General features: G+C 40.5%; 3 protein-coding genes across 12 annotated transcripts in view; 2 read left to right on the forward strand and 1 right to left on the reverse strand.

Moving 5' to 3' along the window:
• Positions 1-446: 446 nt before the first annotated feature.
• LOC123501695 (mediator of RNA polymerase II transcription subunit 11-like) lies at positions 447-7,200 on the forward strand. The gene is made up of 5 exons (XM_045250688.1): positions 447-619; positions 1,944-2,062; positions 4,085-4,465; positions 5,471-5,611; positions 6,071-7,200. The coding sequence occupies exons 3-5, from the start codon at positions 4,378-4,380 to the stop codon at positions 6,253-6,255; spliced, it is 414 nt and encodes a 137-aa protein (XP_045106623.1). The 5' UTR covers positions 447-619; positions 1,944-2,062; positions 4,085-4,377; the 3' UTR covers positions 6,256-7,200.
• LOC123501694 (SPRY domain-containing protein 7-like) lies at positions 6,711-15,887 on the reverse strand. 2 transcript variants are annotated; one of them, XM_045250686.1, is made up of 5 exons: positions 15,305-15,887; positions 14,706-14,822; positions 13,902-14,062; positions 12,815-12,917; positions 6,711-11,621 (listed from the first exon to the last, which is right to left on the reverse strand). In XM_045250686.1, exons 1-5 carry the CDS (start codon positions 15,408-15,410, stop codon positions 11,515-11,517), a joined length of 594 nt encoding a protein of 197 aa, XP_045106621.1. In that variant the 5' UTR covers positions 15,411-15,887; the 3' UTR covers positions 6,711-11,514. The 2 variants fall into 2 exon arrangements, with proteins under 2 accessions (XP_045106621.1, XP_045106622.1); XM_045250687.1 differs by lacking the exon at positions 15,305-15,887 and adding an exon at positions 15,214-15,232.
• Positions 15,888-18,816: 2,929 nt separating this feature from the next.
• Positions 18,817-22,610, forward strand: part of LOC123501696 (transcriptional activator Myb-like) — a 37,182-nt gene continuing 33,388 nt past the window's right edge. For 3 of the 9 annotated variants that reach the window (XM_045250696.1, XM_045250690.1, XM_045250693.1), the window contains exon 1: positions 18,817-19,152. In XM_045250696.1, coding sequence (XP_045106631.1) covers positions 19,130-19,152 — 23 coding nt within the window. In that variant the 5' untranslated portion in view covers positions 18,817-19,129. The remainder of the gene's footprint in view (positions 19,153-22,610) is intronic. The other 6 variants (XM_045250689.1, XM_045250692.1, XM_045250697.1 and 3 more) reach the window with 4 other exon arrangements.

Below are 22,610 nucleotides of genomic sequence, written 5' to 3' on the forward strand. Positions count from 1 at the left end.
AAATATCTATATTCCTGTACTTGGTATCCTTTCACCCTCGTTTATTGTCAGAAATACTCGTATAACAGGTGATAGAATTAGAGAATGAGAGAAATACTATAGTCCGCCTTTTAGGCACCTTGATTCTCGTCCCGCAGGAGCTGCCAACACTCGCTGTACAACTAGACATTACTTAACATTTCCTGCTTTGACAAATAACCATAACTGGACACGATAACGAAGAGAAAGATGTCACAATAACCAATAAAACGACATCTGGTATTTGCATAAGTATAGTGTCTCATTAATAAGAGATTTAGTAACAGATAGTTGTCATAAACATTTACACACGTACTACTGCCTTCGCAGAGAACCTCCTGCTACGGCAGTAGTCTATTGGTGGTGGTGGTGGTGGTGACAACATTTGTGGCGGTGGGCTATACTGACCCATGCACACCCAAACCCACACACACACACACACACACACACACACAAGTGAAATAAAAAGAAATGAAGTGATACTATATTACCGACAGTTTTCAATCAGCGCCAAGCATCAAGCACCAAGCACCAAACGGCATGACTGCAGTGTATGCCTTCACCATAACCTCTCACACTGCCTCATCTTCGTCTATTAAAGGTATTTTATTTATAAGGTCATTCACTTATTTTTAGGTTTCCTTTACATATGAGCATGAAAACAGTACGCAAATATTAATAGGTGATAGTTCTATTATAAGAGCAAGAATCCGCTAATATTTTCTTCTTTCACCTATCGTAACCCAAGCATGTGTCAGAATGGAGCTACTAGTCTAGTATTTCATATCTTGTGGTGAAAAGTTCCGTATGTGGCTTAATTTTGGCTTGGTGAGATGGTCAAGACAAGATATGGAACTCTGCCGGTGTTGCCTCCGCGCCGGCTACCCCCCCACCCGGGGTCCCCCAGCCATAACCCAACCCCCGAACCGGCAGCCTGCTGGGTCAAATACTTTTATTTTCAAATATAACCTAACTTTAATATTACGTTTCCATGGTATGTTTTTATGGTTTCTATAATTGTTTCGTTGTGTTTGAAGTGTTTTTCGCTTCTTTGTTGGGTAAATATGTGGCGTTTAGTGGTGTTTTATGGCGTATGTTAAAGGCTTTGTAACGGTCAAAATGTTTCATTTCCCATTTTTTATTTTCTTATTTCAAGGCATAAGTGGGCTTTTATGGTACGAAAGAATCTCATATCCTTTTTTTAAGAGTGAAATCAATCTATTGAGTGAAATATGTGGAGTTTGAAATGGTGTTTGGTGCTGTTGAAAAAAACTCTTATTTTTTTTTATCTAATTTGCTCACGTTTCTGCTTCTCGGTCTAACTCGGTGTAGAATGCTTTAAAAGATAGCTCAGACTCCGTGAAATGTGTTGAAATACTCGCCAAGTAAAAATGGCTTGACTTTACAGGACGTTTTTGCAAAGTTATTGGTGAAAATATTTTTATACTTTTCAAGTAATTAATTTAGATACTTTTAAAAACTAGTTAACCTGGAGATATTTTAATATTTTGAAAATGAGTTTCAATATTTATCACGTCATAAAATATCATGCATTCGGCCGTGGCTTCGTTTTTTCAAAAAGTCATTTTTGAAATGAAATTATTTACGTAATTTAGCCGAGTCACCCCCGTTCCTGTTTTCTGTGATGGCCACAGCCCAGGTTGTGGCGCCTCTTTTCCAAACCCTTCAGTTCGTCAATATTTTGCCTAATATCTAGTGATTTTGTGCGTGGTTTCGTGAATTTATAGGTTGGGGTGTGTAGATAATAATAGCAGGAGGAGGAAGAAAGGAGAAATAAAGGAGGATAAGGAGGAACGAAGGAGAAAAGGAGGAGGAAGAGGAGCAGCAGCCAAGCCAGTATACTTAAGTCACCCTTCATTTCCTCAATATTTTGTATAATATCTAATGTTTTGATGTCTTTCTAGGCTCAGACGTGTAGACAAGAAGAAATATAAAGAAGAAGAAGGAAAAATAAAGGAGGAAGACGAAGAAGAAATGAGAAATAGAGACGGAATAGGAGAAGGATCCAAGGTGTAATATTTAGGTAAGTGTCCTTTGTAATCCTAACGTTAGATTTGAGTGTTTTAAGTAGTTTTGGTGTGTATTACGGGTCTCTTGGATGTGTGTAGGGATGATTTCAATATAAATTGGGTGTGTATAGTGGTGTATGTGTGTGTTTGGTGTCATTTTGAAGTGTTTCATGGTGATTTTAATGTATTTTCGGATAATATTGATTGCTTTAAGCAGTTTTTGTGTGGAGCACGGGTCATGAGTATGTGTGTGTTTGTGTGTGTGTGGATGATATTGGTAACTTGGGTGTCTGTAGTGTGTTTCGGGTGAGCTTTTTATATTTTGAGGTTTTGCAGGGTGTTTTGGGCTAGTTTTGAGTGATTTAAGTTGTGTGTGTGTGTGTGTGTGTGTGTGTGTGTGTGTGTGTGTGTGTGTGTGTGTCCGGTGTGTATGGGGTGTGTTTTGAGATTTGGTGTTGGTATTGGTGTATACAGTGTGTTTCTAGTGAATTGTAAGTGCGTTTGTTGGTACTTTAAGGTGGCAGTATCCAAGGTGATGTGGCAAAGCTAGGTTCAATAATTTCACAGTCTTGACCAATATAACAGGTTCGGGAGAGTGTTCCAAATTTGTGAAGCACATAGGTATTGTTACGTGTTTCTAAAGATGATGTTTTGTGAATGATACTCCTATATATTTCTAATGGCAACATAATATCTCTTGATATAATAAAATGCATAATGTATCGATCTGTTTTCCTATCAGTTGAAAGAGATGCAGAACAATATCTGGTTTGCAAGTGAAGTTAAATTAGTAAACAATTTCTTGCATGTCGCCACAGCAACTTAGGTGATGTGATGCCACAATATAGTTGCATGGAAATACTAGTAATGTTAAACTGAATGCATGCCAGTGTCACCACACTGGCATGCATTCAATTGCTGCTTCCCTCACCACTCCCTATCGCCGTCGTTTCTCTCTCCTCGTCACATGCTGGTTTTTTAAGTCAGCCAAAATGGTGGTTCCATCGCACGTGTGCCTACTTGCATAGAGTGTAGACACCCACCAACGCCGTCACTCTCACTTCCTTCTACTGATTTGATGATCATGAGTAAAACTAAACGCGGCCACAGTCAACTGCACATTTGCACTCATGGCTATTATATACGGTCAGGAAGAAACTGAATAACACTGTTGCATCACTCAACGATGATACAGCACGCGGACACGCAACAGTGGGTAAAATACCCTGTTGCACACTATCATATCACAGGGTGATACGCAACGATGAAACGATGCAACTGTGTAGGCACCTTGAAAAAGTGTTGGTGGTAGTGGTGTCAGTGTGTTTTGTATTGGTGGTGGTGGTGGTGGTTGTGGTGATTGTGTAGAGCGCCTCCAGTACAGCATACAGTTCTGCTCTAGTGGATGACATGGGTGCAGGGAGCCGCCTGGAAACCTCAGTGTCAGTGTAGCTAGAGACTGGCAGAGATGTAGTCACGGATGAACAGCCCACATCCAGATCTGCTGCCATTGACTGATCCATAACAATAAACATGAATAGCCTGAACGTGTGGGTACTTGGACAATTTAGTCATGAACATGTCTTGCAGCACATGAGGGAGCCAGTCCCTCTTAGGCTGATGCAGTGAGTGAATATTAACACTGACACGGTGAGGGTTCCAGGCGAGTTGCAGCGGTGACATAACGTTAATACAAGCCTCGGCTATACCTACACATGTCAGTACTCCCAAGATCTTCCTGAGGTATGGTTTTGAGAGAGAGAGAGAGAGAGAGAGAGAGAGAACTTTGCTGTCTCCTGACAGCAAACAGTATTGGTGTGTGTGTGTGTGTGTGTGTGTGTGATCACTTTTACGTCGCGAGAGAGCAGACATTTATGTTTATTAATATTAGTTTGTTCGTTTTTTTATTTCTTTATTCATTTATCTATTTTATTTATTTATTTTGTGTGTGAGATCACTTTTACGTCGCGAGACAAGTTTCATTTATCATTCTCTCTCTCTCTCTCTCTCTCTCTCTCTCTCTCTCTGACCAATAGCGTGGCTTCATATATGTGACGTCAAATCAGCTGGGTGGAGGAGCTGCGAAGGGGGAGCCGGGAATGGAGGCGAGCGCACGGGACGGTTTCTCGGGGACATTGCCGAAAAAGTCATAACTTGAAAACTACGCATTTGCGACGGAAGTGATGTAGAACATCAATCAATTCACTACATATCTCACCAGAAACACATAAGCCACATCAGAAAATTGTTGGTTGGGTGAAACTGTAAGTTGACCGAAGAAACTCAACACTAGTACCAGCAGGGCCACCTTCTATTAGCAATCGTCACCATGAGTATGCCATCCTCCTCCCCCATGGACAGGATTATGACCCTGGACAACATTGAGAAGGATATCGCCACTGTCCTTCAGTCAGCAGGTGGGTGAACGGTTCTTCTCTAGAATCACTGTTCCACGCCGATCTGTATAGTACGTATAGCACAGTGTAGTATATGTAACGTGTTTACATATACTAGGTGCTTACCAGAATCTAAGTCCACAATTGTTGTTTCCGTTTTGCTTCCTGGAGCACACTGAGCCTGAGTTAGGTTAGGTTGGGCTGGGTTAGGTTAGGTTAGATTTTTTTTTTTTTTTTTTTTCCAACAGAACGCCATATCTCGCCTCTTGGCTCCTCCCCCAAAACCCACGATTCCCCAGTCCCCCAAGCTTGTTGGGGGGAGGAGGAGGAGGGGAGAGGAAAGGGGGGATCAGTGGTTCTGTACTTTTACCGGGTGAACTGAAGGAACTGCAGGAGATAAATGTGATGGTGATGCCCTATTCTTATCAGCCTCTCTCTCTCTCTCTCTCTCTCTCTCTCTCTCTCTCTCTCTCTCTCTCTCTCTCTCTCTCTCTCTCTCTCTCTCTCTCTCTCTCTTATGTAAGAGTTAAAATCTGGCTAAGGATAATAAAAATTATTTAACAAAAATGCTCAAACAGTTGCCAGTCCCCAAGCAGGTCCGAGAGTATTTGCCAAAAGAATGTGATAAATGTCTTGAAACCTCTCTCTTACATGAGTTCAGGTCATAGGAAGGTGGAAATACAGAAGGAGGCAGGGAGTTCCAGTGCTTGTCATATTGCATCTCCTACTATCTTCTACCATTTTTTCATGCTAACATCTCTTCCAATCTTGCAAACCTCTTTCTACTTTCTTTCATCCCTCTTCTGGCCATCTCTCTAATGCAAGAGTTAACCAGTAGTCTCAATCTCTTATTCTTTTTCCCTGTAAGCTCCATAACTCACTGCCTGCTTCTGTATCTCTATGGTTTCAAGTCTTGTTAGTCTTTTTTATATTTTTTGTTGCTCTTGTCCTGTGTTCCTCTTAGCTATATATTAAGAGAGAGAGAGAGAGAGAGAGAGAGAGATATGACAGTTTTCATCCCCCTAGGCCAGGCCCTGACGGAACTCAGCAAGGACAAGCCAGCCAACAAACAGGTGGAGGCGCACGTGGCACAGTTCCGCCAAACACTCACCAGTGTAGAGACAGAACTTGCTAAGCAGATCAATTATCTCACCCAGGTGTCCACAGGTGTGTGTGTGTGTGTGTGTGTGTGTGTGTGTGTGTGTGTTTGTTTGTGTTCTTCCTCAGTTTTTCCTTTACTGTTTTTTGTTGTTGCTGATGTTTTCTTGGACATTCATCCATTCTCCTTTTATTTCTTATTTTCAGTTTCATCCTTCTTGCACAAGGGTTGCTGAGTGACTGTCTTGAAGCATACCCATCATAATATTGTAGTCCTGCTACAGACTTAGATGCACATTCCTTCTTGTTAAATACTTTCAGTTGAACTTATTTATGGTACTTGATTGTATTCTTACTCACAACTTTGTATAATACCAAGTAAACTTTGATCCTAACACCAGGAACTGCGATGTTTTCTTAATTTCTAGAATAACTCACTTGGTCACCCTTACACTACCAGAAAAATATACGTATATATTATCCCATATTGTGAACCAGTCATAGTTGAATAAGTGGTCCCTTCAACAGGCCAGGCACACGAGGGGTCCAGCTACAACTCCCAGAAGACCCTCCAGATGGCCATGCACCGCCTTGACCATGCCAAGACCCGGGTCAATGAACTGGAGGCCATCAAGAACAAGCACATACAGATCATGCAGCAGCATCAACTACAGAAGCAGCAGGGCATGCAGCAACAACCACAGACCTTATGATGAGGGAAGAGTAGAGGGAAGGGGAAGGGGAGGCTTTGATTGGTTGTGTGTTTAAGATCTGGAGGTGTGTAAGGAGTCAGGAGGTGCAGGAAATGTGATGGTTACACTCTTTTATCATTATTCCTGTTCTTATTGGATCCTACTTTTCATGTGTTATTGGTTTGTCATTATATGGTCACATCTGTCTTGTGTTGTGATGTGGCATGGTTTTTCAGTTGTACAAGGAATACTAGTGTGCCAAATATTATGCCACCCAAATTCAATGTCTCTCTTACATTCTTCAATGGAAAATCAAACATTTTGTGGAAGTCAGCATTATTGAAGTTAATTAATTCTGTGTTCTAATATTTTACAAAGCTGGAGCATATAATTTACACAACAAATTACCACAGTGCATCCAAGAATACAACGCAGTCATCAATATGAACACCAAGGAGGAAAATAACACACACACAGCTTTTGATATGTTTTACTTAACACAAAGAGTGACCGAATCACCAGGCAGCACCCAGCCAGCCGCCACGCTGAAGCAGCACAGCGAGTCCTTCACAGGTACAAAAAATTGCTACTCTCCTAACACATCTTGGACTAATTACTGCATTTCCAGCCTACACTTCCTAGCATATTGGCAGACACCACCTAAATTAACTCTTTTGTTTTGTGTGTGTGTGTGTGTGTTTGTGTTTGTGTGAGTTTCAACTGTTCACCTGTTTGTATCTTTTTTATGAGGCTCAATAGTGTGTGTGTGTGTGTGTGTGTGTGTGTGTGTGTGTGTGTGTGTGTGTGTGTGTGTGTGTGTGTGTGTGTGTTTCAGTCTGTGTTGCTCTCCAAGCTGTGTTGCACTGCACGGTTTTGGGAGCGCACAAAACAGTAGCTTTATTACATTTTTCCTATAATGAAACTGCATGAATGAAACAAAAACCCAAATAAACTTGAACACTTCAATGAATCCTGTGTTCCTTCCTACATTCAATCAACACTTCATCACCTCCCATAAATAGATTAATATATATTTGTATATCATATAGTATTTGTATTTTGTGTATGTATATATATATATATATATATATATATATATATATATATATATATATATATATATATATATATATATAAAATTGCCGTCATTATATGGTTTCTTTGGACTTGTGGCAGGAATGTGATAAAAAGTACAAGCTCCCTATTTGTCACAACTACAGGGCCAGTATGAGTCAGCTGGTTCATGCAAGTGCTGTAGTAAGAGTGTGTGTGTGTGTATGTGTAATTCACCTCGGTCGGCTCCTGGTCACCCAGCCAGTATTCCCCATTACGGAGCGAGCTCAGAGCTCATAGACCGATCTTCGGGTAGGACTGAGACCACATCAACACACAACACACACTGGGAAAGCGAGACCACAACCCCTCGAGTTACATCCCGTACCTATTTACTGCTAGGTGAACAAGGGCCACACATTAAGAGGCTTGCCCATTTGCCTCGCTGCTTACCGGGACTCGAACCCGGCCCTCTCGATTGTGAGTCGAGCGTGCTAACCACTACACTACGCAGTGTGTGTGTGTGTGTGTGTGTGAAAAGACTGCTGACCAAACTGCAATATGTGTACATTTATATTGAATTGTCTACACATGTACATACAACCATGCACGTCTTCACAGCAGATATTGTCAAGCACCTCGGTGCAGTATACACACAGTGGGAAGAGTCTAGTCCAAAGTGGTGAGTTTCAGAGCTAATGAAGTATTGCATTGTCTTGTACCACTGCAACACTTGACACATCTTCCTCACTTAGAGCAAGACAGCTTTTACAGAACACTCAAGACATCTTCACAGGAGGGGAAAGTTTTAGTATTGTTAGGATCTCTTAAAAAAATATACAAGTAAGTTTTGCACAGAGTGTTGGGAGTTCACTGACTTAAAAGTTCCAATGGGCAATCAGGTTCATCTTATTTGTAAATGTTAGCCACACTGGAATAAGGTGATGCTGTGAATGGTGCTTCTTTTCAATGTGTAGCATATTGACACCTTGGAAGGTTGGAATTAAGACTTGAGGCTCGAGTCAACAGTTCAGTCATGTTTACTGGCAGAAAATAAATCAATGACTGCATGTGGGATTTAGTTAATGAGGTTCAGATACGACCACCATCCTACACTCAAGAACTTTACATCTGACAATCTATGGGGAATTGTGTGCTGCAGCCACAGCCACGCGAGCATGAAAAGGCAAGTAAAGGCAGCAAAAATGATGCTGAAGAACACCTCTAGAGTGTGTGAAACATATTTGGGAATGATATGATGACATGAAATGCAAGGTTTGTGTGTGTGTGTGTGCGTGTTGAGGTGATGAAGTCAGACGCAAACAATGGAGTGGACAAGTGATAATGGCAGTATACACGAGTAGCATTAAGCTTTTGAGGACCAACAACTGATGCCAGGTGACCTGAATGAGAGGGGCCAGGACAGTAATGGTTAAAGTGAGGACAGGTAAAGAATGGAGTGTTGGAAAGGAAATTACCTGTATGACAATGACTCAGGGTTGTCCCTTTGTGACTTGGAAGTCATTGAGGTAATCAGCCTTACTACACAGTATCAGTGCCAGTGGTGGTGGTGTCATTGTGACTTGTAATGCAATTTGGGCTGCCTGCTAGAATGGTCCATAAATAGCAATGGACCTAGAAAAGTGTGAGCCAGATGGCACAGTGATGAAGGCAACAATTACTAATTGCACAACAGGCATGTCCTGCCATCATTCTCATCCTTTGTCCTCATAGGATCAACTTTTAAATTGCTAAGATCACCATAATTTATTTATTAATTTTTTCCCTTCCATTTACATTCTGATCTTGCTGTGTCTGGATTTCAGCTCTTTCATTGTTACTGCTTCTTTGGCTGAGAATGTGTACATAACAATAAGCTGCAATTGGTGCTTGGGGTCCTGCACACCCTAGCCACAGTGTCTCTGCTACAGATGTGAGTCACTGGTAACGAGAGGAGCTGAAAGTGTTGACTGGACAAACCCTTCATCATGAGAAGGAAAGATGTTCAAACATTCCAAAAATGGCCCAAATATTTATCACAGCTGAAATCAAGTGGCCTAGAATGAAAATTTCTAACATCATGTCATTGATGAAGAGTGGAGGCATTGATACCTGTGCCTGTGGCCAGCTTAAAGGAGAACAGCAAGAGTGAAAGAACAACAAAACACAACTGAAAGAAGGAATTTTATCCCTGACTCTGCACATCAGATGTCTTCAGGGAAAGAGTGTCTCCAAATGTGAAGCAAGACCTCATTAGAATGAGCAGGTCACCAGTGAACACACCTTGCAACTAACATCAGAAATAAATCATGTTAGTCAATCCATTAGTTGTGTCCATTCACTGCCGCCACGTGTGTTCAGAGAATCATGTCCACTCACGGTAGTCTTGTGAGATTTCCATGGGGAAAAATATAAAATTCACAAGGGATGTATATACCCAACTCAAAATGACAACAAAACATCAACAACAAAATCAACAACAATAATATCAATTAAAATACTAATAGTAACAGTAGTAGTAGTAATAGCAATAGTAGTAGTAGTAATGTTAAACTCACACCAATTAAAAAAAAAACATACAAAATCACTACTCAATAAGTAATCAAAGACAATAATGAGAAATACAGGTCAAAATCAGACCATAATTGTTCGCTATAAATTAAGTAAGTAGAATCATGACTACCTTCACTCAAAGAAAGATACACAATCCAAACTCAAATAAGGCATACCTGAAGTGTGGGAGATTCAGAGACTTAACAAGCACAGATCATTAGAACAAACAATACTGCAGCAGTGAATGAAGTGTGCTGAGTCATGAAGGTTAAGTCAGTGGTGTGTTGGTAAGGCAAGACACTGACTTGGATTACAGGCCCATATTCTGAAACATACAACCCTCTCACCATGACTACATATTTTCAAAGGCCACAGACGTGATTAGCAGAGTTCATAAAGAGCATTTCTCCTGTTGATAATGTAGAAATTTTTTTAACCAATCATTAGAGCTGTAAAAACATCCACAGAAATTCATGCCACCTCAACTAGAGCCTATTTGAGAGTAATGGAGGAGGTGCAGCACAGAGGCATTTCAGAATATGGTTCACAGAGAGGATCAGATTATCAAGTGTCTTCCTAGGTGGCTATCAAACTTTCTGTAAAATTTCTAGAAACTTATTTTATCGAACATATTCTTCTCTTTCATTTATCAGTGCTCAATGGTCCCCTATAGAATCTGCAAAATAGAATGGAGCTTATATTTTCATGTGTTGTGTAATAGAGTTTTCCATACTCCTTCATCTGTTTCATTTAAGGGACACTCTAGCCATTTTCTGTGTGTATTATCATATATAGTAAGAGTTTTTCCACATTCCTTCACTTCTATTTCATGTTGCATTTGGCTGATGGTAAGTGCAGCCGACACATATACCCTCAGCAGCAGCAAGCAGGAGGAGCAACACAACAGAAGAGCTCAGCCACAAGCCAAACCTTTCTCTTAACTTAATCTTCATGACTTCTACTACAAACTCTTCTCTTCACTTTATCTTCATGACTATTATTATACACCACAGTTTGAACCTTTCTCTTCCCATAACCTTCATGACTTATAACAAACCACACTGAATCATTCTCTTCACTTAACCTTCATGACTTCTTATAGACTTCAATTTAACCCTCTCTCTTAACTCAACCAACATGACTCTTACTAAAGAGTCTGCCTGAGAGTACAATTTGTTCGCAGCAAGACAGGAGAGCAATGGAGCAGTGAATGGCAATACAGCTTCACTCTCAGGACATCAATGGGCAAAACACATTACAGAAAAGTCAGTGTAGGAAGGCGAAAGACTGAAAGACACCACACCAACAACCTTCACCACCACTAATGAGAAACTAGAGCACATGGAGGAACCAGAGCCATGCCACTGTAATGAGGTGAGGCAAAATAATAACAGTGGTGGTGGTGGTTGTAGTGACAGTAGGTGATGGTTAGTGTGGTGATGATGGGGTTTAGGGGTTAGTCAAGGCATGGGGGGTACTCTTAATATTTTCCAGGTAGTACGGTGATGACAGTGGGGATTGGATGGGATCAATGGGGGCCCTCTTAGTCATTCTGAAGGGTAGTATGGCAATGAGTGGGTTTGAGGTTAGCGAAGGCAATACGAGTCTTATTATTTTCCAATTAAAATGGCGATGGGGGTTGGTGGGGTTTAGTGGAGACATGTGGGGGTCCTCTTAGTCATTCTCCAGCAGGGACTTCTCCACCATGATAGAGTCGTAGCCCGGTGGTGGCCCGTAGCTGAAGTTCTCAAAGGTTACATCCATTATTGCACCGTCATCCACTGGGGGAGGAGGGAAGGGTGACTACAGGTAACAAGTGGATTCCTTAACTGGCAAAGCAAACTATTTATCAAACTAACTACAGTATTCATCTATCTATCCATCAGGGAACTAACTAATTGACTTTTAGTTCGTTATTTTTGTTGCCCTTGACCAGCTTTCCCCTTTTATAAAAAAAAAAAGAAAAAAAAGAAAAGAAAAAACTCCAATACATATCTATCAGAGACCTAACTATCTATCTATCAGGGAATTAACTATTTATCTATCTATCAGGGAACTAACTATCTATCTATATATCAAGGAACTTTTTATCTATCACACATCATTCAAACTCTCCTGTTCAAGACATTTATCCCATTCTTTTGGCTAACCCTCTCAGACCTGCTTGGGAACTAGTGTCCAAGTGTGCCTTTTTGTTTAATATTTTTTGTTGCTCTTGAGCAGATTTCCCCTTCTTACATAAACAAAAGACAGAAAACATACAGTAGCGTAGTGGATAAGGTGGTGAGCGTGGGATCGGGCAGACGTTCACATGTAGGTTCAAATCCCACCACGTACTGCCTTGATACTATGCCTTTGTCAAGTAGTTTAAAGTTACCTACATATCCCCATGATACCCAGGTTCTAGGTGGTTACATAAAAGATGTGCTTGGGTGGTGATATGGGGCCTAATATGGGATACCAACTACCAATATAAATAAAACTGCCTGCACCACTAATGGGCGGAAGCTGAACAGTACTTCCCACATACATACTCTTCAAGTATGCCACATACCTACAGGTGATATAGACGAAGAAAAAAAAAAAAAAAAAAAAATGCCCTGAGAGACACTACACTGAGGCTGAGAGACTGACACAACAAACTTAAATTCCTTAAAGACACAAAAAGTACTATTATTATTGTTCTCCTATCTGATACCTATAAAAAAAATAATTAATTAATAAAAAAAAAAAAAAACATACAGATTACAAAGGACAGCTACCAACTATTTCAGAAAAGGATAGAAGGATATTAGAACGATTAGATATGACGAGAGTAGCAAGCCCCAATAACAGAGATTGATGCTGTGGTGAGAGAGAGAGAGAGAGAGAGAGAGAGAGAGAGAGAGAGAGAGAGAGAGAGAGAGAGAGAGAGAGAGAGAGAGAGAGAGAGAGAGAGAGAGAGAGAGAGAGAGAGAGAGAGAGAGAGACATACCATAGAGTGCTGGGTAGACAGTCCCTTTGAAGCTGGTGACAGGTGTGTTGGTCGCCTTCCCATTGATGTAAAAATTAAGTTCCACGTGGTCATAACTCACACCCTGCCATGGATAAAGAGAACAGGAGGGATTGTGTCAAGTCTTACGGGTTTCAACACCAAGACAACAACTATGTAGTCTTGCTGGTTGAAAGAGAGGTGGTAAAAAATGCAAAAAAAAGACTAAGAGAGGAGGAAGTAGAGTAACTGAGTGAAATCTTAAGAGTTTCAACATCAAGATAAAAACTGAGATACTGTGTCTGTTGTTGTTACCTGGGATTAGAGGAAATGTAAAAAAAAAAAAGCAAAAAAAAAAAAAAAGACTAAGAAGAGAGGAAGACAAGGAACTAAGTTAATTCTTATGAGTTTCAACATCAAGATGAAAAAAAAATGAGATACTGTGGCTGTTATCATTAGGTTGAATTAATGGATAAATGGTGAAAAATGCAGAAAAAGACTAAGAAGGGAGGAAAATAATGAGAAATTGAGTTCAATCTAATGAATTTCAAGCACCAAGACAAAAGGAATGTGGTACTGCAGTTCGAGACTTAGTGAAGAGACAGTGAAAGAAGAGAAACAAAGAAAGAAGAGAATAACGTAAGAGAAGGAAAGTAAAATTCATAATGGGTTTTAAGCACCAAGACAAAAACTACATAGTCAGCTTGTGAGTTCGTGATGAGACAGTGAAAGAAGAAATGATGAAGAAAAGATGGAATGATGCACAAGATAGTGAAATCCAATTAGGGTTTTCAGCACCAAGACAAAAAAAAGTGGTACTGTGGCCATTATGGTGATCTTGTGAGAAAGTGGAGACATCGTAAAAGAAAAGGAGACATAGAGAAAGAAAACCATAACATTGAAGGGTAGGTATGTCAGTTGTGCATCTCTCTCTCTCTCTCTCTCTCTCTCTCTCTCTCTCTCTCTCTCTCTCTCTCTCTCTCACACAGCTCTATGTATTATTATTAACATTTTAAACTATCCCTAAACACTGAACACAATAAATCAAATTGTATCAAATTAAATCTCTCTCTCTCTCTCTCTCTCTCACCAGAATGTCACCCTCTTGCGGTATGTCGACAATCTTGTACTTCTCCTCTCCGTTGTGCCGCACCGCCCCATCTGAACACAACACCCAGGACTGAGCATCTTCCCCTAGTGGCACCTTGTTGAGGTTGGTGCTGCGAGTGGCAATGCCCACACCCCACACCCCTGCACCGGGAAGGATGGGAAGGTTGCGTTAGGGTTAAGAGATGTGACAAAGGTGTTCAAGTGTCATCAGGGCTACAAGTGTGATGTTAGCAGAATTCTCCGGATCAGCAGTCGGGAGAGAATAGGAAATAATGGGTTCAAGGTTGACTTACAAAAGAGATAGGAAGGAACTGACTCTCAAATGGTGGTAGATAAATGGAAGTTGTTAAATGCTGAGTCATCAAGGAGTGGAGTGGTACCAGATAAGCTGTACAAGCAAAATAAGCAAGTGGATGCTGAAACACACACACACACACACACACACACACACACACACACACACACACACACACACACACACACACACACACACACACACACATAAAGCCCAGGCCCTGTGAATCTACAACTAGGTAAACACACACACACACACACACACACACACACACACACACACACACACGTCTCTTGCCCCTCTAATATAGACCAACACATGCTTTTCGGGACCTTGGGTATTGTGCTGTGTTAGGTTAGGTTAGGTTAGGTTGGGTTGGGTTGGGTTGGGTTGGGTTGGGTTGAGTTGGGTTAGGTTAGGTTAGGTTGGGTTGGGTTAGGTTAAGTTGGGTTGGAGTAGATAAGCCTCATAGAAGTTGTTTTACCTCACCTGACTGCTGCAGCTTCACCTCAAAGTACGCCTTGTTCTGTAGGATGGGGATGTTACCCAGAGCTCCGCCAGTCCCACAGATTCTCACGCCATTCTTCACTATCACAACCTCGTGGCCTGGAAACAGCAATAGTGCCTCCCTTTATTTGATAATTTTGTGTGTTCCTTGATTTTGTTTTTCTTTTCATTCTTTTTTTTTTTGGAGGGGGTGGGGGGAACAAGAGAAGCACTGATAACATAGAGGTAAAAAAAAAAGTGCTAAGAAAAGAACTGGTAAACAAAAATGATAGAAAAAAAAGTTAATTGAATGTTGAAGAGAGCAAGAGTGCTTTCTAATTCTCTAATCAGTTCATCTTTTTCTTTATAATTCAATTTAACTATAACTGCATTAATACAAACCTAACCTAATTTTAGCCCTTAGTTAAAAATGTGGCTGTTATCTTAATATTATCCAGGGAGATAACTAAACAGAGAGATTGATGGACAGACACACTTCCCATCCACCTACCCATGTATCCTGCTAATTCAATATCATCCTGGCATACAAATACATTAATAAAAATACACTCCTTCAGCTCAGCCCTGCCCTTCCCACCTACCCATGTATCCCGTGTCCAGGATAATAGTGGGCGTGGTCCGGGTGGGTAGTGTGGGATGGGGCGCCGCGCCACACAACTGCCTGAAGCAACACAGGTACATAGCCATCGTGACTGACTGTATGGTGACTGGTGCCCCTAGTGGTATGTCCTGCCTTCACTCAGCCACTCGTCTCGTCTTGTCTCCTCACTAAGTTGCTATAAGCCTTTCCCTCTGACTCCTTTGCATGGCCACATCGCACAGGGTGGAGGCAAGGGCCCGTGTGACTCGTTTCGTTCCACCTGTCTCCCTCCTGACAGATCTCCCTGACAGACTCCAGCGGCCCTGTCTGCTCCTCCCTGCTCCCTCCGGCACCACAACAAATCGGTCTCTATATCACTGGTTATTGTGGTTTATATTTAATCTTTGCCTATGAAAAAGTCATATGTGATGTTTTGAGGTTGTCTATTTTATTTGCGATGTGCGCAATGTTTCTAAGACAGGGTTTCAGAGCCTTGTTTATTTCGGCACCGCCTGTCAGCGGCAGAGTTTTTTTTTTTTTTTTTTCTAAAGGGGAAAGTTGACTAAGGGTAAAAGACAAAGTGAAAAAAGGCCACTTGGAACGCCAGTTCCTGTTATAATCACTCTTATGTTTGTTAAGAGTGGTTCCCAACCTGTGGCCTTCAAGGTGGTACAGTACTTACATGAGCACTTTCGGGGTCATGTGCGATTTTTAGTTAAACTGAATTGATTAATTTCTCTGAAAAAAATATATATTGTTGCCTTACACAAGATAATCTGGTACCGATCAGCTGGTGGAGAAGAAACAAATGCATCCGTCGCATTAAATTGAGTTGTGTTCTTTGTTGTTAGTTAATTTATGTGTTCTACTTGTGACTATAATGATATTTGCTGGAATTGAGTTTATTTCTGGAACCAGGTGGTACGCGGGTACTGTACGGGTCCTTCAAGTGGTACAGTACTCGCTCGGGAAAAGTTTGGGAACCGCTGCAGTGTCATGCGTTCACGGACTCTATAAGTAGTTTTCCCGAGATGACAAGAGAAACATTTATAATTACTATTTTTTTCAATATGTTTCTCTGTAAGCAGTTAATTAAACTACACCAAGACAGTCTTGCACACACACACGAGTCACCAAAGTTGATCGGCACACTGCTACCACAATGACATACTATAATATGACTGCCTCCGAGACTCCGATCTCGAGATTCCGGCAGATCCTCAATCCACCTTCGTCAGCAGTTCCTTACTGGCGCCAGTGGGCGGTGACCGGATTGTAAATATGACTCTTCATAACACATTTGTTACGTCAGATAAAGTATCATGTAACTACGAATTAAAGAAATAAAGGATATTATTGTACAAAATGCATGTATCTAATCTATAAGTCACTGTACCTACTTAGTTATAATTGAATGCGTATAAGCAACTACAGATTCCCACACTGAGCCTTGAGGGGGCAAGCTGACCTCATCATGGTCTCCTGGTCATGCGCAAGAGAAAGGAAAAAACCAGGCTGTGAATTTATAGGGGCGACCGGTTGACCTCAGCTCTCACGGTTGTAAGTGAAGAAACAAAAAAATAATAATATACAATTCATACCTTACTGTTCCCGTGCAGGTCTGAGAGTTAGTCGAAAGAAAGGGATAAGTGACTTGAAACTTCCTCTTAAATAAAGTCAAGTCATAGGAAGATGGGAATACAAAAGAAGGTAGGGAGTTCCAGAGTTTGCACCAGAGAAAGGTACTTATGAATAAAATTGAGAGTACTTGTTAACTCTTGCATTAGGGCGGGAGATACAATAAGGGTGAGAAGAAAACCTTAATTTTGTGCTTGTGTAATACTCTTTCGCTCTACTCTTCTCGTTGGTAGAGGCGACATGAGGAATTGGGGCTTAGGAGGGTGAAGGGAACGCATGTCGTGTGTACAGGCATTGTGTTATGCACTAGCGAACTCCAATGCAAATACTTGGTCCACAGGCGCACGCAGCTTCCGGGAGGCAAGTCAGGAATTAACATTGCACCTGGATTCTATTTCCTACTGAAGGATTCACTTGTTCGCGGTGTTTCCTGCCTGAAGGGCGCCACCTCATCTCCCAGACGTTGCTTGCTCCGGAATCACCGCCATCTGTTTCCAGGGCGACACCCGAGCTGGGGCGATGCCTCTTATCAAGGACGTCACCTTTTTGTCCACCTAGCTATTTGTCCTCCACACGTCTGCTCATTCTCAATACATTATTCATTAACTTAGTTATCAACTCACATATTTATCTAATGATCTATATACATAAATTACTCTAGTACTAGTTGCTGTTTTTAATGTTCTATCATCCAAATATAATTGAGGATGTGGTGTTAAACGATCCTGCTGCAGGTGTGTTCCTAGCAAGGGAACGCGCTGGATCAACACAAACTTGAGATCGACGTGTTCCTGAGGTCACCCCTCACTCTTCCTCCCCAAGGCACTACTGTCTCTTCTCCCTTCCATAGATTTTTTTTTTTTTATAACGCCCATCAGAAAATGTGTATCTTGATATAACACAGTCGGACCTCCAACATAATCTCGTTGAAGAAAATATTTTATTCAAACACTAACTGATATATTTTAAATTTCAAGTAATAAAAATGTGAATTTTTTTGTAATACGTATAAATAATCAAATGCATAGTATATACACATTGCAAATCGTAACATAAGTCAATGTCAGGTAGAATAAACGTTGTCCTCAGTGGTCAGAACTCAGAAATCGGGAAGGTTTGCCTTTACATCGGCGTTTCCTAATGTTGTTTCTTGGTTTTTTACTCCAACAAGTTCTTCCACTGACTTTCCCTCTTCTTCCACATTCCATACGCCATTTTCTTATCATATAACTTTTCATTGTCAAAAAATAATTGTCCTATAATATTTTCTTCTAAATATTGTTTCTGCAAAAAAATATTGTCCTTTCCTTATTTCTTCATATCCTGGACACCATAACATTTTTTTTATCTATAAATTTGTCACAAAAGATACAATTTGTCACAACACACACACACACACACACACAGGACACTCTTATTGTAATAAAAACAATTTAATAAGATCTCTATATATATAGAAAATCCACCTATAGTCTTCTCTGTGGCTTTAAACAATAAGGGTGATGAGAGAGCAAAACGTCTCATTACTCCAGCTAAACACCTATGTCTTTATCTAAGGAAGGTAACTATGATAAGCAAAACGTTAGCATGGGACAGGTAGATGAGCCATGTATTCAGCACTTCATAATAACATGCTGGCAGAACCATAATTCATATTGAGCGCCACCGCGGGCTAGTCCCAGGTGGCGGTGACATCACCTTCCCTAACTCAACAAGGAAGGACTATTTACAAGTTTTCAGAAGCCTGTGGAGGAGCAAGCGTGTTCCAATCCCCCCAAGGAGCATCACACACCCCGTCAATCACCACACCAGTCCCCAGCTACCTCCCCAAAACTCCCCAGTGGTCATAACACGCACACACACATTTTTTATTTATGGGAAAAGCGTAGGAATTGATAGAGAAATGAATAAGAAGAAAGGTGTGTGGGGAGAGATATCTGCGCGCGCATGTGAGGTAGCCAATGAGGACGCAGCTCACCGGGGAAAGGCAGCCAATGGAGAGCGAGATCCTGCCACAGTGAGATTTGCGCGCCAAAATACAAGCGCCATGTTGATCTCTGAGAGGCAGTGGTGACGCTGGACCTCTCTGACCATTTTTTGGATTATCAGTGGTGTGAGCGAGAGACAGTGAGCCTAGATGAGCATGGTTCGCGCCTGATATGGGTGTGAAGCCTCCGAGAAGGGAATAATGTCTCAAAGCAGCATACACAGGTGAGAAGAGAGAGGTGAAGTGGAGATGACGGGGCGGTGATCAGCTGGGTGAGGGAGACGGAGAGAGGGAGAGAGAGCAAGGCTGGCCGCTCCCTCTCCCTGGCTATCATGCTCTCACTACTCTCCCCAGCCTCTCCTTTCTCTTATTTGTTTCCCATATATAGTTAACTCTTCCCTCAGTTATGTATTTTTGTTTTATTTTTGTTTTTATTTGATGCGTGTGCATCTGACCGGTGTCCGTGTGTATGTATGTATGTATGAATGTTGACGTCTAAAGGTGTGTATTTTCTCAGCCTTACCTTACCCTGCTCCTCATATTAAACTCCTACTCCTATTTAACCATTAACATTTCTCATATTCCTCGCCGTACATCAATATTCCCTAGTTATATTTGGGGATGTAGTTAAATACTGAGTTTTAGATAGTTTCAAGTTGTTACCACGGCTTTGCTTCTCCTTTACCGCTGAGCTTTATGTGTTAGTATTGCTTAGTAATGTATCATGCGCGACTCGTTCTTATCCTATGAGTGAAAATTTATAAACAAAGCCTGAATGTGACCTGGTGGACATACACGTGACTGTCTTAAGCTGCTAGTCACGTTAGCGTCACCTCTCAACATTCCACGCCTCTCCTCGCCTCTCTTCCTCTTCCTCGTGTCACTCTCTCTCCATGTCTTCATAACCCCAATGCTTACATATCTAGTTTCCGTTTTTAAGTCTCTATGCTTTCGTTTTATTCATGTCTTTTTCCCCATTCCTTACGTCTTGCTGCCCTGTCTGTCTCGCCTCTTCCTCGTGTCACTCTCCATGTCTTCATAACCCCCTTGCTTACATATCTAGTTTCCATTATTAAGTCTCCATGCTTTGTTTCATGTCTGCTGATGTCTTGTCTGTTGTCTCGTGTCTAATCACTCTTTTCTGTAGTTGTGTCATGTTCATGTTCATGTGTTCTCTGTTCGTTCATTTCAGTTTCCTGTTTTTTTTTTTCCGTGTTTTTTTTTTTTTTTTTTTTTTCCTCGCTGCTCTTCTCTCGTATTTGGTGTGTTTTGATGTGTTTATTTGTTTAATTAGTTTTTATTTTTCTATGCAGACGTGTGCTTTATTTTCTCAGTTTTCTCTCGTGTCTGTCTCCTTTGTTTTAGCTTCTCATTTTCATTACCACGTTCTCTCTCTCTCTCTCTCTCTCTCTCTCTCTCTCTCTCTCTCTCTCTCTCTCTCTCTCTCTCTCTCTCTCTCTCTCTCTCTCTCTCTCTCATTTTCATTTCACACGCCTATGTAGGTATTGTATTAAAACCACAATATCACTTCTCTGGTGTCACTTTTCATTCGTTTCCTCTTATCCATTCCTGTCTACCCGCTGTCGCTCACTCAGGTTTCTCTCTCTCTCTCTCTCTCTCTCTCTCTCTCTCTCTCTCTCTCTCATAATGACCCTTTCTGATTAATTTGGTAAAGATTTCTGTATGATTTCTTTGTTTTATTTATTTTTAACTTTATCAGTTTTTGTTATAGTCTTTTTTAACTTTTCTTCAGTTCATTCAATATTTTCACTGTTTTATTGTCTCATCATTCTTTAATGTATTGTTTTTAATTTTTTTTTATTGCTATTGTCTTTGGAATCATATAAATTTTAATGCGAGTCTTTAAAAATCTTTCTCATGGTGTTTCTGATGCTATTAATAGTGTTTGACTGCCACTGATACACGTTCCTCTGACCACCAGGCACCCCTAGACACAGCCACAGCCAGTCTTTGAAGTGGGAAGAAATTGGAGTCGGTGTTCTTTTCATCACTGTTTTCTTTGTGTTGCTTGTAAAGGGAGAGGTGATGGTGGGTTTGTGGAGTAGGTTAGGTGGGGTATGGAGGAGGATAGGAGATAGAAAGATAGATGAAGTAAGAGAAAAGAAGGAAAAAAAGGGGAAAGTTGTTTGATGTTGAGGTTAGCATGTCATTTTTCACGTCTCTCTCTCGTTTCCTTACTTCAGGTCTGCCCCAGGATGTAAACAACTGACTGTACACGTTTTATTCATGTTACGTATTGTCCATTTCTCTCTCTCTCTCTCTCTCTCTCTCTCTCTCTCTCTCTCTCTCTCTCTCAGTGTGATTGTCTCGTGTTGTGAGTGTAGTGAATGCAAGGGAGACGTAGGAAGGTCATCATCATCATCATCATCATCTCTTCATCAACTGTTCAAACTGTCATAGTACTTATATTATAAACTCTTCCTCAATAAACCTCAAAATATTAAACTCACACCAAACTGCCTTAAAATAAACTATGCAAATAAGTAAACTCACGGTAAACTCTCTCTAAATAAACTGATCAAACTGTCACGTAGTATATCTAAACTCTTCCTCAATAAACCTTAAAATATTAAACTCACACCAAACACTGCCTTAAAATGAACTGTACAAATGAGTTAACTGACTCTCTAAATAAACTGTTCAAACTGTCACTTATATACTAAACTTTCCCTCAATAAACCTCAGAATATTAAACTCACAACAAACACTGCCTTAAAATAAACTACAAATGAGTAAACTGACTCTCTTAATAAACTGTTCAAACTCTCACTTATATATATACTAAACTTTCCCTTCATCAGCTATTCATATTATTAAACACTAGAGAATATCCACAATACTCTTTTCTTATTATTAAATGTACACTAAAACTAAACTTTCCCTTCGTAAACAGATCAAACTATCAAACTTAACTGAACTTTCCCTTGATAAACTTCATATTATTAAACTGCCTTAAAAATTCCCTCAGTAAACTTCAAAATATTAAACTTATGTCAATCTCTCCCTTCAAATATACTGAACAAATGAGCTAACTTTGACTAAACTTTCCCTTCATAAACTGTTCAAACTGTCAAACTTATATATACTAAAATTTGCCTTAATTTAGGTTAGGTTAGGTAGAAATAGTTAAGGATGAGGGAAGGACGAAGAAGACAGCGCTGAGGAGATAGGCTGCACGTGGTTGGGCCCTTTGTGATGTCTGCTCTCTCTCTCTCTCTCTCTCTCTCTCTCTCTCTCTCTCTCTCGAGGTTGTCTTGTCTTCTCTTAAAGTTCCTGTCCTTCATTTCACCTGATAAGAATGATAACAGCTTTAGTGAATTCATTGACTTAACATGATAACTTTGTGATAATTTTATTCTTGTTTTCTCGTCCTCGCTGTTGTTGTTGTTGTTGTTGTCCCTCTCCTTGTTCTTGTTCTTTACCTTTTCTTTTCTTTCCGTTTTCCTTTTCCTTTTGCTTCCTTTTCTTCCTCCTCCTCCTCTTCCTACTCCTTCTATTATTGTTTTATGTATTTATCTATCCATCTGTTAATCTAGTACTTACACACACACACACACACACACACGTAACTCAAATTTCATCCAACCCAAACAAATTTTATTATTATTATTATTATTATTAGTTATTATTTTTATTATTATTTATTTATTTACTATTTTTC

Source organism: Portunus trituberculatus, chromosome 9, assembly GCF_017591435.1.
Source record: "Portunus trituberculatus isolate SZX2019 chromosome 9, ASM1759143v1, whole genome shotgun sequence".
NCBI lineage: Eukaryota > Metazoa > Arthropoda > Malacostraca > Decapoda > Portunidae > Portunus > Portunus trituberculatus.

Excerpts from the sequence above, each read along its gene's own strand:
- LOC123501695 (XM_045250688.1), top strand. The coding sequence starts at position 4,378 with ATGAGTATGCCATCCTCCTCCCCCATGGACAGGATTATGACCCTGGAC. Across the intron at positions 4,466-5,470 it reads CACTGTCCTTCAGTCAGCAG|GCCAGGCCCTGACGGAACTC; the intron begins GTGGGTGAACGG and ends TCATCCCCCTAG. Across the intron at positions 5,612-6,070 it reads TCTCACCCAGGTGTCCACAG|GCCAGGCACACGAGGGGTCC; the intron begins GTGTGTGTGTGT and ends TCCCTTCAACAG.
- LOC123501694 (XM_045250686.1), bottom strand. The coding sequence starts at position 15,410 with ATGGCTATGTACCTGTGTTGCTTCAGGCAGTTGTGTGGCGCGGCGCCC. Across the intron at positions 14,063-14,705 it reads GGTGAAGCTGCAGCAGTCAG|GGGTGTGGGGTGTGGGCATT; the intron begins GTGAGGTAAAAC and ends TTCCCGGTGCAG. Across the intron at positions 12,918-13,901 it reads CGCAAGAGGGTGACATTCTG|GGTGTGAGTTATGACCACGT; the intron begins GTGAGAGAGAGA and ends TATCCATGGCAG.